The sequence below is a fragment of the Xiphophorus hellerii genome, chromosome 20, assembly GCF_003331165.1.
Source record: "Xiphophorus hellerii strain 12219 chromosome 20, Xiphophorus_hellerii-4.1, whole genome shotgun sequence".
Taxonomy (NCBI): domain Eukaryota; kingdom Metazoa; phylum Chordata; class Actinopteri; order Cyprinodontiformes; family Poeciliidae; genus Xiphophorus; species Xiphophorus hellerii.
In genome coordinates this window covers 4,648,645-4,661,484 of record NC_045691.1, presented here as the reverse complement: position 1 = coordinate 4,661,484, position 12,840 = coordinate 4,648,645, and the positions used below count along the sequence as shown (strand labels likewise).

The 12,840-nt window shown below is 41.1% G+C and overlaps 1 protein-coding gene across 2 annotated transcripts; it reads right to left on the bottom strand.

The window, feature by feature from the left end:
• Positions 1–3,445: 3,445 nt before the first annotated feature.
• On the bottom strand, positions 3,446–12,348 carry rbbp5 (retinoblastoma binding protein 5). 2 transcript variants are annotated; one of them, XM_032550373.1, is made up of 14 exons: positions 12,193–12,348; positions 10,202–10,227; positions 9,891–10,063; positions 9,578–9,718; positions 9,338–9,500; positions 9,027–9,136; positions 8,774–8,893; positions 8,550–8,703; positions 8,404–8,475; positions 8,072–8,189; positions 7,867–7,936; positions 6,365–6,603; positions 5,223–5,459; positions 3,446–3,765 (listed from the first exon to the last, which is right to left on the bottom strand). In XM_032550373.1, exons 1-14 carry the CDS (start codon positions 12,209–12,211, stop codon positions 3,713–3,715), a joined length of 1,695 nt encoding a protein of 564 aa, XP_032406264.1. In that variant the 5' UTR covers positions 12,212–12,348; the 3' UTR covers positions 3,446–3,712. The 2 variants fall into 2 exon arrangements, with proteins under 2 accessions (XP_032406264.1, XP_032406265.1); XM_032550374.1 differs by having other exon boundaries at positions 5,382–5,459.
• Positions 12,349–12,840: the final 492 nt, after the last annotated feature.

Below are 12,840 nucleotides of genomic sequence, written 5' to 3'. Positions count from 1 at the left end.
CTCTATAATTAACAAGTTTTACTTTTCTCTGAGCAGATCAGAACAGAACCTGTAATAGAGAAGCTGTTCTCAACCTGTTTCCTTCTTCAGTTAAGGTGTAAAAGATGGGGGCGCAACTTACACCTGTCAAACCTGCAGCTTCACACTCATCTGACATGTTTTTTATTTCAAAGTTAGTCTGTCAGAAACATTCATTCTTTGTTAAGATCAGCAGAACCCAGCTGATTACTGTGTTTACAGTAAACAAAATTAAAATGAGAGAATGAGGAAAGTGTGAAGGAGACGTTGGCAACTAAATTTAAATTAAAGATCTTGAAGAACATAAATATTCTAAAGCATTGATTTTAAACATAACAATGGTGAAATAAAAATGAAACAGAAAAGTGAAGCTTATTTGTATGTTAAATTTCAGCAACTAGCCAGTTCAAAGTTCATTTCATGATAAGAACATAACATAATAAGCAATTACAAGCAACAATAGATTTCTAAAAAAGGACATAAAAAAAACCCATCAAGACTAATCATTGTCAAATATACATCAAATAAATTAATCAATGTTAAAGTTATCATTAATCAAAGACAAATCTAAAAAGGTGGGATTTTAGTCTTAATTAAAAGAAACTCAGTGTTTTGGCTATTTTGCAGTTTTCTGGAAGTTTATTCCAGATTTGTGGAGCATTAAAAGCTGACTGCTGTTTCTCCATGTTTGGTTCTGGTGATGCAGATTAGACCAAAACCAGAAGACCTGAGAGGTCTGGTAGACTGATACAACAGCAGCAGATCTTTTTCTTTTTATGAGTTTAGGGATTTGTTGGCTTTAGCCACCTAGATTGACAGGAAAGTGATGTGAAAGAGGGGGAAGACAAAAGGCAAAGGTCAAGAGGCAGGGATTTGAACCCGTGACGCCGCTTTCAGGACTGGGGCCATGCATTACACATTCTACCTCTTGCACAGCCACTGCGTCTCAACAGCAAGTCTTTCACGTATTATGTTGCTAAGCCATTTAATGATTTAATGGCTAATTTATTAGATTTATAAACTAATAAAAGTTTAACAAGAATCCAAGCAGCAGCTTTCTGAGTTGGCTACAGGTCGCTCATTTTCTGTAAATAGACAAGAATAAACATATTTTTGTGTTTTATTTTGGTACGTAAATAGAAAAAAGATGATGGGAATTGTAAATATATTTTATGTCAACTTAAGAACAAGTAGGTCTCTCTGCTGTAAGAAAGTCTCACACACGTTCTTCAGAACCAGATTTAAAGGCGGATCAGCCTCAGAAGATTTCCTCTTACTAAACTGGACACTGTCTTGATGGTTTCTCTCTCCACCAGTTCTTCAGACATTCCTTACAGAAGCTGTGGCTACATGACAGAACACGCGGATCCTTAAAGACTTCCTGACAGACTGGACAGCAGAGATCCTCCTCTAACATGTTACCATTTTGTCTCTGAGTGAAGCTGAAAACACAGAATAAATATGAGTTTAAGGCTGCCGTGTTCACACTGCAGCGTGACGTGACACAATTCCAATTTTTTTTTTTTGCCTTAATGCAATTTTTTTTGTAATGTGACCCGGGCCACTTGGATGTCCCATACGAATCCGATTCAAATGTGACCTAACGTCCAGGTCGCAATCATCCGACCTGAACGTCACTGATATGCGCAAGCGGGAAGAAAAACAACAACCATGACGGACTATAATGAGAATTAAGTTGTTGATATGCTGGTTCAGATCGGGCAACAACTTCAAAAGTGTGAGCTATGCTCCACCGTTAGCATCCATGTTTACTTCTGCAAACACTGAGCACTTCTTTTTATGGCGGTTGGCAAAACACTGAGAATGCTGACACTATTGCGGCCTCTACCGCGCATGCGGGACACTTTCAGGTCGTTTGCCCGTTCACATTGGAAAACACACAGGTCGCATATATTTGGAAGTGTGAACGGCCACGACAAAAAAAAAATTTTAAAAGTCCGATTTGACAAAAAAATTGGAATTGGGCCACTCCAGTGTGAACGTAGCTTAAGACTAATAATTTATTGCTATTTGAGGAGTACAGTATATGAGAAATATGTTATAATGGGAGTGAGTCAATGGGACCAAGATTATTGTACGTATATTATGCTAATCTTCTATTTACTACAGAAGGCCACAAAGGTACATAGAGCTAATTAGGTGACATAATCAATACCTTTATACATTATAAATAATATCTATATATCTCTATCAATTATAGCGACCCTACCCAGCGTGTCCTGGGTCTTCCCCTCCTCCCGGTGGGACGTGCCCGGTACTCCTCACCAGGGAGGCGTCCAGGAGGCATCCTGACCAGATGCCCGAGCCTCAACTGGCTTCTCTCGATGTGAAGGAGCAGCGGCTCTACTCTGAGTCCCTCCCGGATGACTGAGCTTCTCACCCTATCTCTAAGGGAGAGCCCAGCCACCCTACGGAGAAAACCCATTTCGGTCGCTTGTATCCGCGATCTCGTTCTTTCGGTCATGACCCAAAACTCATGACCATAGATGAGGGTGGGAACGTAGATCGACCGGTAAATCGAAAACAACGTCGGGGTAAATAAAAAGAGTTGACGTGAATATATTAATAGCAGAGAAGTAAACAAACAGGAAAACGGATTTTAAGAGACATTCCATACGGCCTTAAACGTTAGCTGAAAATTAGCATGCAATTGCTGTTATTGTTTTTTTATTGTTTGTTTTTTTCATTCCGTCCGCAACAAATAACTTGTTATATTTACCTCTGACTCGGTCTCTGATGCACTGGATGGAGTTTAGTGCCTTTCCTAGAGGCACAGCCAAAGTTTCCTCACAATTTTCAGGATTCATTATGACGAAATGAGATTAGCAACACAACAACACACGGAGCTTCCGTTTCCAAGGTAACACGACAACCGGAAGGTGATTATTCTGGTGCTAGGACACTTCCTGTTTTTGTGAGTCAAAACTTAAGACATACACTTAAGTGTTGATGACTGTCAGTCATGAAATTTAGCTTGAACAGACTCATTAGATGGCTATCACACGTTCTGAAGTATTTTATGTCTTTAAAAAGTACAATGAGTTTAATAGCGCCCCCTAGTGATCACAAACCAAAGTACGTCACTACGTCTGTTCCTTTTTTGTTGTTGTACCACTTCATCCTAAATAAGACCTAGTTCAAAATTAATTTCATTTGTTAAAATTAATCTATTCATGTTCACAGTTCAGCACCGAAGCATTTTTAAGTGACAGTTCCAACATTAATTTTCGTTGACCTCTGGAAACATTTTTATTCATTTCTTCACAACGACAGCAGCACAAATGGAAAATTTATGCTGCACAAACGCTTGACACCAATTTTGTTTGTTCCGAACCCGTCAGAGTTGTCTAGAACCTGTGACGGTTCAGGTGTACCAGAACCACCTGATCATTAAAAAACAAACAACTGACTATAAATCACACAGTTTAATATGTATAAAAACAGGAAGGGCAACAGACTACGAGGACTTGAAGGTTTTCTATACAAGACGAATCCTAGAGAGACAGGAGGACGTGGATCTCTGGTGCTTCCCGGTTCTGGTCGGAGATCCGAGTCCAGAAGATTTCCTGTGAGGCTGATCTCAGATCTGCTCAGCAGAAATTCATTCAGTCTGTTAACAACATGAAGTTTGAGTCCATTTGTCTGAGACGGAGATGATCGGCGCTCCTCGCCATCAGTCCATCCCCCCGATGTTGTGCTGCTTGAACGCCTGAGAGACCAGACTCCCTGCAGGAATACAGAGGACAGTCAGAGGACGGTCAGAGGTCAGAGGTCAAAGATGCCGAGCCGAAGACGCTGCAACAGAAATTTGTTTAAAAATCTCATATAGTGAATTTCAGTCAGAAACAGTCAAACAGGAAGACCCTGGTCCTAAATCAGAAACCCGGGCCTGCAGAGGCGATTCTTAATAAACACGTGAAGCTGCAGAGTTCAGGTCCAACATTAATACCAACATGACAGACATCTGGGACACAGCAGCCAGAACCCGAGCAGAACCACAGCAGGTCACACAGAAAGCCCGCGGAGCGAGGCGGGAGAGGGAGCAGGAGGGTCAAAGGTCAAGCAGGAAGTTCATTTGGACCAATCAGCTCGCCTGCAGGAAAACCACCGAGCAGAACCCGACTAAAACCCATTTGGATCAGAGGCTGCAGCAGCTTTCACCTATTCTCAGTCAGTAGGGCTGGACAATATGGCTGAAAAACTTATCACAATACAAGTATTTCATATCAGTCCATATTGATAATTATTGATTAGTTTTTAGTTTTAATATCTGAAATTCTGGTAAACCAGTTAAATGACTTTTCCTGTTTTATCCACAGTTTTCAATTCATGTCTTTTATTTTTAACTAGTTATAAGGATATGTCAACTAGAGCTGCAGTTGAAGAACATTTTCAAATTCCTCGAGCAAAAACAATTTTTTTTAAATGCACCTTTACTTACAGAGCAATGAAACAGTGGAACTCCAATTAAAGCTGAACAGCAGTTAATTTTTAAAAAGAAGCTCAAAAGCTTTTTAGGAGTTACATACTTATAGTGGTAGTGGCTAATTAATGTATATTTTATGTATTTATCAACTTTTTGTATGATCAGTAATACATTTTTTATTGATATGTATGTTAAATCTGTCATCCATCATATATATCTGAATGATTTCCATGTGTGTAAGTGTTTTAATGGTGGAACCCAGGAAGAGTAGCTCATAAACAATGAGGCAAAGAGGCGGGACATTAAACTCAGCAGCTCGTTGCTAGGTAACCAAGGAATGAGTGAGTTGCTAGGCAACCAAAGAGTGAGAGCGCTTGATTCCACTAACCTAGCTTAGCTAGCAGTGAGATGTTGAGCATCCACAGCTTTATCCCAGCCTACATCTCCCAGAATGCTGTGCGGTTCTGGATCAGAGTTCCGTTAATATTCTATATATTTAATATTCTATCAAATCACGTGTCTATCGGGATATATATCGTTATTGATTTATTGTCCAGCCCTATCAGTCAGATACTGAAGCAGATCTTCAAGTTTACAGGTGAATCAGGTGTAGAGCAGCAGGCAGCTGGGTGGTTCAAGGTGAGGGGCGGGGACTAAAAGCGGCACACAGAGGGGTTGGGAACAGGCCGGGTTTGTTAAGCAGGTCAGCCACACTCAGCAGCAGCAGCAGCAGGTGGGGGTGGGGGGTTGGGCTTACCTGGCGCCAGGGCCCCCTCTGCCCTGACCTTCATCCCTCCTTCTCCTCCTCCTCCTCCTCCCCCCAGGCCAGAGCTGCTCAGGGCCTCGGGCCCCATGGGGAACGGGGGCCGCTCGCCCTTGTAGGGCTTCGGCCTGAAGGAGAAGTCTTTGTCTTTACCTTTGGAGCCTTTGGGCCGACCTGCTGTCTTCTTCTTGGACTTGCTGTCCCCCTTCACACCCAGCAGGGGGTGCACTTCTGAGGAAACAAAAGAAAGGTCTGACCTTCAGGACGCTGGGGGAACTTTAAGAGAGACATTCTGGATTCTTGGATAAGACCAGATTAAAATGATCAATAACTAGGCCTGTCACAATAACACATTTTGTTGTTCCAGAAGTTACCGAGATAAACAATATTGTTGTTTTGAGACCATTTTCAAGTAATACAATGGTAATAACATAATGATGCATGTTTACCATCTCAAGAAGCCTGTCACAATAAATGAATTAATCACATGATGAATTTAAAAAAACTCAATCATTTCCATTTGATTTATTGTTATTTTTTCTGTCTTTCCACCACAAACTGGATGAAACGAGCCAATTTTTTGAAGAACGATTATGTTTACAGATACTTCATAATTTATTGATATGTGATAATGTGTTCTTGCATTATTATGCATTTATCATTATATCACTTGAAAACGGTCTCAAAACAACAATATCATTTATCTCAATAACTTCTGGGACAATTTATCATCCAGCGAAATGTGTTATTGTGACACATTTAGTCTCAAAGGTAAATCAACTTTAAATTCTAGTGAACATTTAAAACTGGAACAGGAAGACATTTTAAATATCCAAAATAAATAAACAAAACAAATAAAACGAATTCTAAAGTCTCTAAACAAAATTGTATTTGAAAAATAGAGCTAGTGGAGACCAAAGCACCAGACTGAAGATTTTTTTCTACCAAACACTGGATGACGAGCGAGAGAAAAAAGATAAATCATACAAATGAAAATGACTGAACTCATTTTAGTTTATATTGCTGTTAACTTATTTATTGCTTAATAAATAAGTCCAGGAAATGTTAATTTAACAAACAGAAACCCATTTATCCTCCTCAGCAGAACCAGAACCTGGTGTAGTTGCCCTTCGTACCGTCGCTGGGCACCCCCTGCAGTTCAATGGTGGTAGTGCGGGCCTTCTTCTTGGCCGGGCCCCCTTCAGACGACGGTTGCCGCTGTTTCTTGTCGCCGCCGCCTGGCAGCGCGTCCTCAGGGGCGCCGGGCGGCACCGAGGTGTCTGGCGGCGGCCCAAATGGGTTCTCCTCTGGATCCTCGACCTCAGGGGCGATGGGCAGGTACAGCAGGGCCTTGTTGTCCTCCAGTTCCTCGTCACTGCACAAACAAACATAGAGACTCAAAAACTGCTTCAAGCTGGAGAAGGTTTACCGGCTCCGATGTGAGCAGAGGAGGTTTGAAAGTTAGGAGTAAAGATTCACCCGATGAAAACCCATAAACAGGTCATAAACAGAACATAAAAACACTAATTATAAAGATATTTCATCATCAAAGTGTGGGGCAAAGCTGCTCCTTGAATTTTACGCACCAAAACCCATCTGATCCTCACTTTAGAACCTACAAAATCTATAAAAAAAAAACAACCATAAATCAAGTGTTTTATTTATAAAGAAAAATAGTGATAATATTTGTGTGTCGTCAACATTCAATCAATTAATCAATAAAGTTTATTTGTATAGCACATTTCAGCAACAAAGCAGTTCAAAGTGCTTTACATCATAAAAATACAAAGTCATAGGAGACACAGTCAGTAATAGAAACATAACATTTTGTCTGGTGGTCGTACTACACCAGAATGTTTATCAATGTTTCAAAAGCAACTCTAAACAGCTGAGTTTTAAGACAGGATTAAAAGGAACTCAGTGTTTCAGCTGTTTTGCAGTTTTCAGGAAGTTTGTTCCAGATTTGTGGTATATAGAAGCTGAATGCTGCACCTGGTTACACTTGTCTTTGGTTCATAATAGCTGGAAGACTGATCAATAAATCTGATGTGAATTTGTCTGATGATTTTGACGTCATTTGATAATGTTTATTTCTTGTTTCATAATTGGGAACGGCATTATGTTTTTCATGGCGTAAAGCACTTTGAACCTTGCAGCTGAAATGTGATATGCTAATTAATTTAATTAAAATTAAAGATGTGCACATCCTTAAAAACAAACAACTGACTATAAATCACAATGACAGAAGGACGACAGACTATGAAGGTAAAAAAACGTAAAATTTCTAAAGAAAAATGTAAATTACGTTTTTGTTTTGAAAGAAAAATGGTGATAATATTTGTGTCATCAACTTTGAACTCCAAAATAGTTGGTTCTTTCTGGTGGAGATCAGATCTGGCACCATTAGAGCTTCACGTAAACTTTAGTAGGATTTCATGGGATTGACAAACTTAAAATGAGAGAAAATGATTTATGCACCATTTTAGCTTTTATGCTATTTTTTATAAATGAAAATCTGAGACATTTTCTTAGCTTTTAGTGTGTAGGGGACTGAAAAGAAATGCATGCCACACTTTTCAGAGTCCTGTTAAGCCCCCTCATGTATCTGAGAGGAATCAGATTCATCCGGCTGGTTTACCTGCTGCAGAAAGCAACGATAGGATCCACCGTGGTCACGTCCACCTCCTCATCCTCAGCAGCGTCTGCGCCTGAAACAGGAAACCAAGGTCAGCTCCAAGGTCACCTCTGAGCCACAAGGAGACAAACGGGAAAACAAACCCAGACCAAAAATACGAGCGGCTTTAGAACCCAGAGCTCAATAGTACCAGCGACCCAATAGTTACCCGTCTGCTCCGGTTCGCTTTTGTCTTCATCCTCGATGTCAAACTCAGACTCCCGCTCCTCATACTCAACGTTCTCATCCAGCTCTTTGAAGTCTGGAGCGAAAGCGCTCCAGTTTTCCTACACAAAAAACACACACACACACACAGAGAAAGAGAGAGACACAGACACACACACACCAACAGAGAGATACACACACACATGCACCAACAGAGAGATAGAGAGAGAGAGACAGAAACAGGATGTGGTTTGATTGTGTGAGACTGAATATCAGGTGGAAACTCATCTACGGCAAGCTGTCGACTGATCTAATTGCAGCTGACGTCTGTCGTACCACTTGGTTCTGGGCCCAGATGGACACCACTCCACTGGAGATGGAGGCAATGATGGGTCGAACAGGATGCCACTGGAGGGCAGCAGAGACAGGATTAAACCATTCGGAGCAACACGGAGCAGAAAGCGGCGGCTTATCGTTCTCACCGCCACGTCCAGCAGCAGCTCCCCTCGGGTGCCGTGCAGGATCTTCACCAGGTTCCCGATGCTCTTCTCCCAGATGTAGAGGGCGTGCTGCCGGGCCGAGCCGGCCACGATGTATTCGCCGTCGCCAGAGAAGCAGCAGCGCTTCCACGGAGTCCTGGAGAGGAAACAGTCGTTTTAGGAGTCCACACCCTGACGGCAGCCAAGTTAAGAGCGGCGCCGCGTACCTGTTGACCAGATCCTGCAGCTTCTGCATGGGTTCTGGCTCGCCGTCCCGGCCGCAGGTGAGGATCTCTCTGCCGTCGTACACCCTGATGATCCTGTCGGCTGTGTTTATCAGGAAGCAGCTGCAGGAGGAGAACACGGTGGAGACGGGGACTTTTAACGACAGCATCATTTAGAGCGTTTAATATTCAGAATGTGACAATAGAGCCCCAATAGAACCAGACAGACTGGACCAAGAGCTCCTCTGGACCTCACCTGCCCTTTCGAGCGAATTCTATGGACTTGATGGCGGTGGTGTTACTGGTGCCGGTCGTAACTCTGAAGGACGCCACCAGCTCCTGAGTGTTGGTGTTTAACACCAGAATCTGGAACCAGACAGATAATAGTGATGTCTCTGTCTCAGACTGACCCTCCATCCATCCAGAACCAACTCTTTAGTAATCCAACCCAACTATTTATCCACCGAACCCTTAACTGACCCAATTTACCAACTCAACCCTTTACCCACTAAACTCTATACCCACCCTTAACGACCTGACCCTTTAATAACCCAACACTTTACCAACCTTTCCTTTGGCGTTGCCGGTGTAAATATATTCCCCCCGCCGGTCGAACGCCGCCACCACGTTCAAGTCCGAGTCGTCGTCCACAGGCAGCACCACGTGCTTCGAGTCTGATAACGTCAGCAGCACCGGAGCTGATTTCATGGGACAAACCAGCACCTTGTCTCTGAAACACACACAGCGTTTGGTCAGAACCATGAAGGTTCTGTCCTGCTGGGTAGAGATAGACGATGAGACGCTCACATGTCTCTGGGATGGTACTGCAGCTTGAGGATGGGGGACGGGAAGCGGAATCTCTGGTCGCAGTCTCCAGTCAGGACGTCCCACTGAGAGACGATGTTGTCTGTCGAGGCGCTCACCAGCTTGTGTCCGTCTCGACTCCAACTGGACCCAACAAAAATACAACACTCACATGAGACTTCAGCACAAAATCCATCTACATAAGACACAGCAGATCCTGTCTCCATTTCCACAGATCAGACCACGATTTACTTCATATTGTCATACAACGTTTTCATTGTGACGGAAACCTGCAGCCTGAACGGCCGTGCCTCACCACAGGGAGCAGACGGGGTGAATGTGTGCGCTGATGATCTTAGCGATTCCCCGAGTGAGGAAGTCCCAGATGACGATGCGGCCGTCGTTGCAGCCCACGGCCAGCAGGGTGCCCCAGCGGTTGAAGGTGCAGGTGAGCGCCATGCTGATGCAGTCCAGGGTGCCATCTGCCTCCTGAACACAGAAACCCAAAATTATCACAGCTGATGGAGCCAACAACGCTCTACTAACCAACTACAGGAGACAAATATTAACCAAGATGATTCCTAACCCCTCATTAAGCTGCTCGAGGATTAAAACATGGTGGCTTACCTCTGGGTAGTTCTGCCCGAACGATTCTACAGAAATAAAAAATTAAAAAAAACAGGTTAAATGTTAAAGTAATCAAAACAGCAACATATACAAAAACAGTATGAGGAGATCTGAGACACGTCACAAACTGAAACATTCAGTGGAAAATATAATGTAAAAAGAAGGAATAAGAGTTTTAAACAGCTGTCTTATCAAACTTTTATCAGAGCATTTCAGTGATGCTTTAACATATAAGAAATAACATTTTTACTGGTTTCTGTGTGAAATTACTCAGCAAAGGTCCCCAAATGTCGTCCCAAATATTCTGTTCATTATTTGGAAACTTTGTAGATTCTACAGCTTCAATTTCATTTACAAGATTTAATCACATGTGAGTAAAAACTACAATATCAACATGACACTGGCTGGCCTAGCTTGACAGGAATCTGGAAACTGAACTGGCAAACTGATTAGTTACGACCTTCTACAGACCACACAGACATCTCTGTTATCCAAACTTTACGATGATGGTTAACTTTTAAAATTTAGACAACAATTACATACCAGAATATACCTACCAGTTGTAACACTGATGCAATATTTTTTTAGTGAAGGGAAAAACTTGTGGATGTTTTTATTTTTAATAGATTATTGTAATGGTATTTTACTGATGCCTGAGTCCTAACCAACACATAGAAGATGGATCATATCTCAGCATAAACTCTCCAGTTACAGAAAAAATTAAGTTAATAGCAGAGCTGCATAGAGCAGTCAAAAACTGTGCTAAAGTATGAATACCACTACTTCATTGTGTTTATACTCAAGTTTAAAGTGTTTGGGTATTAGCTACTGATTGTGACGACTGATTTAATATTTTAAAATGACACCAGAAAGACATAAATACAAAGTTTTGTGCAAACTCTGGTGTATTTGAAACGAAGATAAAATAAACATGAAAATAAACTAATTATAAAATAAGTTCTAGAAGTAAGAAAACTTCTTCAAGTCTGGTTTTCTACTATTAAACTTGTGAAATGAATGCCTCCAGTGGGTAATGTGTATATGTTAGGACAGGGTAAAGTACTACCAGAAACAATATATATTGTTTGTTGTAGCTTATTGATCTCCAAATGTATCAACAGGCTCAGCAGATAGAAAACAACATTAAGCAACAAAGCTGGTGTAGAAACAAGAGGTCTCACTTTAACATAAATTCTATTGCTCCTCAACAAGCTTTTTCTTTATTCGGTGAGTTTAACCGCAGTGGGTGGCGTATTCAAAGATTTTACTCAAGAGTACCTCACAATAATATAATATAATAATTTTAAAAAGTACGATGAAGTAAAACGACTCCTAAACATTTATTCCAAAAGTTACTAAACTAAATATAAATAGTTACTACCCACCTCTACTTGTTAGTCTAGTCTTACAGTTTCTTTTCCGCGTTATTTTCAATCAATCTATTTTCGTTTAATATATGTTTTATTCGATATTATCTTCTTCCCATAGAAAAACCTGGAATCAATTTGCTTGACTGGTGGTAAACAAATACCCTCCCTTTGCCTCATTTCATAATAAATAAAGTGGTTTTGCTCCATTTACTTTGGTGTTTCCACGGTAACAAACCCGCTCTGAGTAACCAAACGTTAAAGCTGTAAATAGTTTGATTGCTTTACATCAGCTGGCAGCATATGGCCTCACTATTTCCAGGCGTCATTAGATTTAATATAACCGAAAAATGTATGGATGCTAAATGTAGCTATCTGACCGTTTTTGCTTGTATTAAAATGAATAACATTCATTGTAAGTATTCATCAGTTTGTTTCTAATTTATCCGTGCAGTGTATGCAGCTTAACGTAAGTTAACAACTTCAATTGTTTTTATTTGTACTGTGACCAGAATCTTAGCTGTTAGCATCCTCGGCTAACAGAGGAAGATAACCACAACAAGACCGAAGCGCTGCAGAAAAACTGAGCCGTAGAAACAAAAAGATGCTTCTTCGTATATTTACCGAGCAGCTCGAGATTCATCGCTGGTTGTCCAAGGATCCAAAGTCCCCTAAAGCCCGATTTCACGGAATAGTCTTGTCAATTCTATTCGTTTCTGTTAACATTTGTTGCCCTAAGAGCGGCGCCACTGAGGACCCCAACCAGAGCTACCGAAGAAGCGCCTGAACTAAAAGATAGCTGCCTGGATGATTGTGATTCAGAAATAATTTGGGCTAAAATGTTAAATTGTAACGGATAAATTACATAGATGAACACACCCGTCATATTTAAAACAAAATGACAAAAAATTAGATAAATAAATTGATTTTCATAGATGAGTTTAATTAAATTAATAAACAAATAAATTAAATAAAGAAAAAATACTTAATTTAAAAAGCAGTCAATCTTGTAATAAATCTTGTAATATAGCTTCTGACTGAAGACCTGGTTACTGCATAACAGTTTCATGATTTTCATGGCAAATAACAGCTCAGTATTTGGGCATTTCCTGGATGACACCATCAGTTGGTAGCAGTTCTGCTCCTTTGCATCTCCTTTGCATTTTATGCTTTTCTTTAAATCTCTGTCTGACCGTATGGTAAGAAAGACGTTGGAGTAGGGGATTTGATCATTGTCCATTATAATGGGTGGAAGAGATGGTCTGAGCTTCC

Bases quoted from the DNA above. Each gene is read 5' to 3' on its own strand.
- rbbp5 (XM_032550373.1), bottom strand. The intron at 9,501-9,577 runs GTGAGCGTCTCA...TGTGTGTTTCAG, and splicing joins CAGTACCATCCCAGAGACAT to AGACAAGGTGCTGGTTTGTC. The intron at 3,766-5,222 runs GTAAGCCCAACC...GTATTCCTGCAG, and splicing joins AGAGGGGGCCCTGGCGCCAG to GGAGTCTGGTCTCTCAGGCG.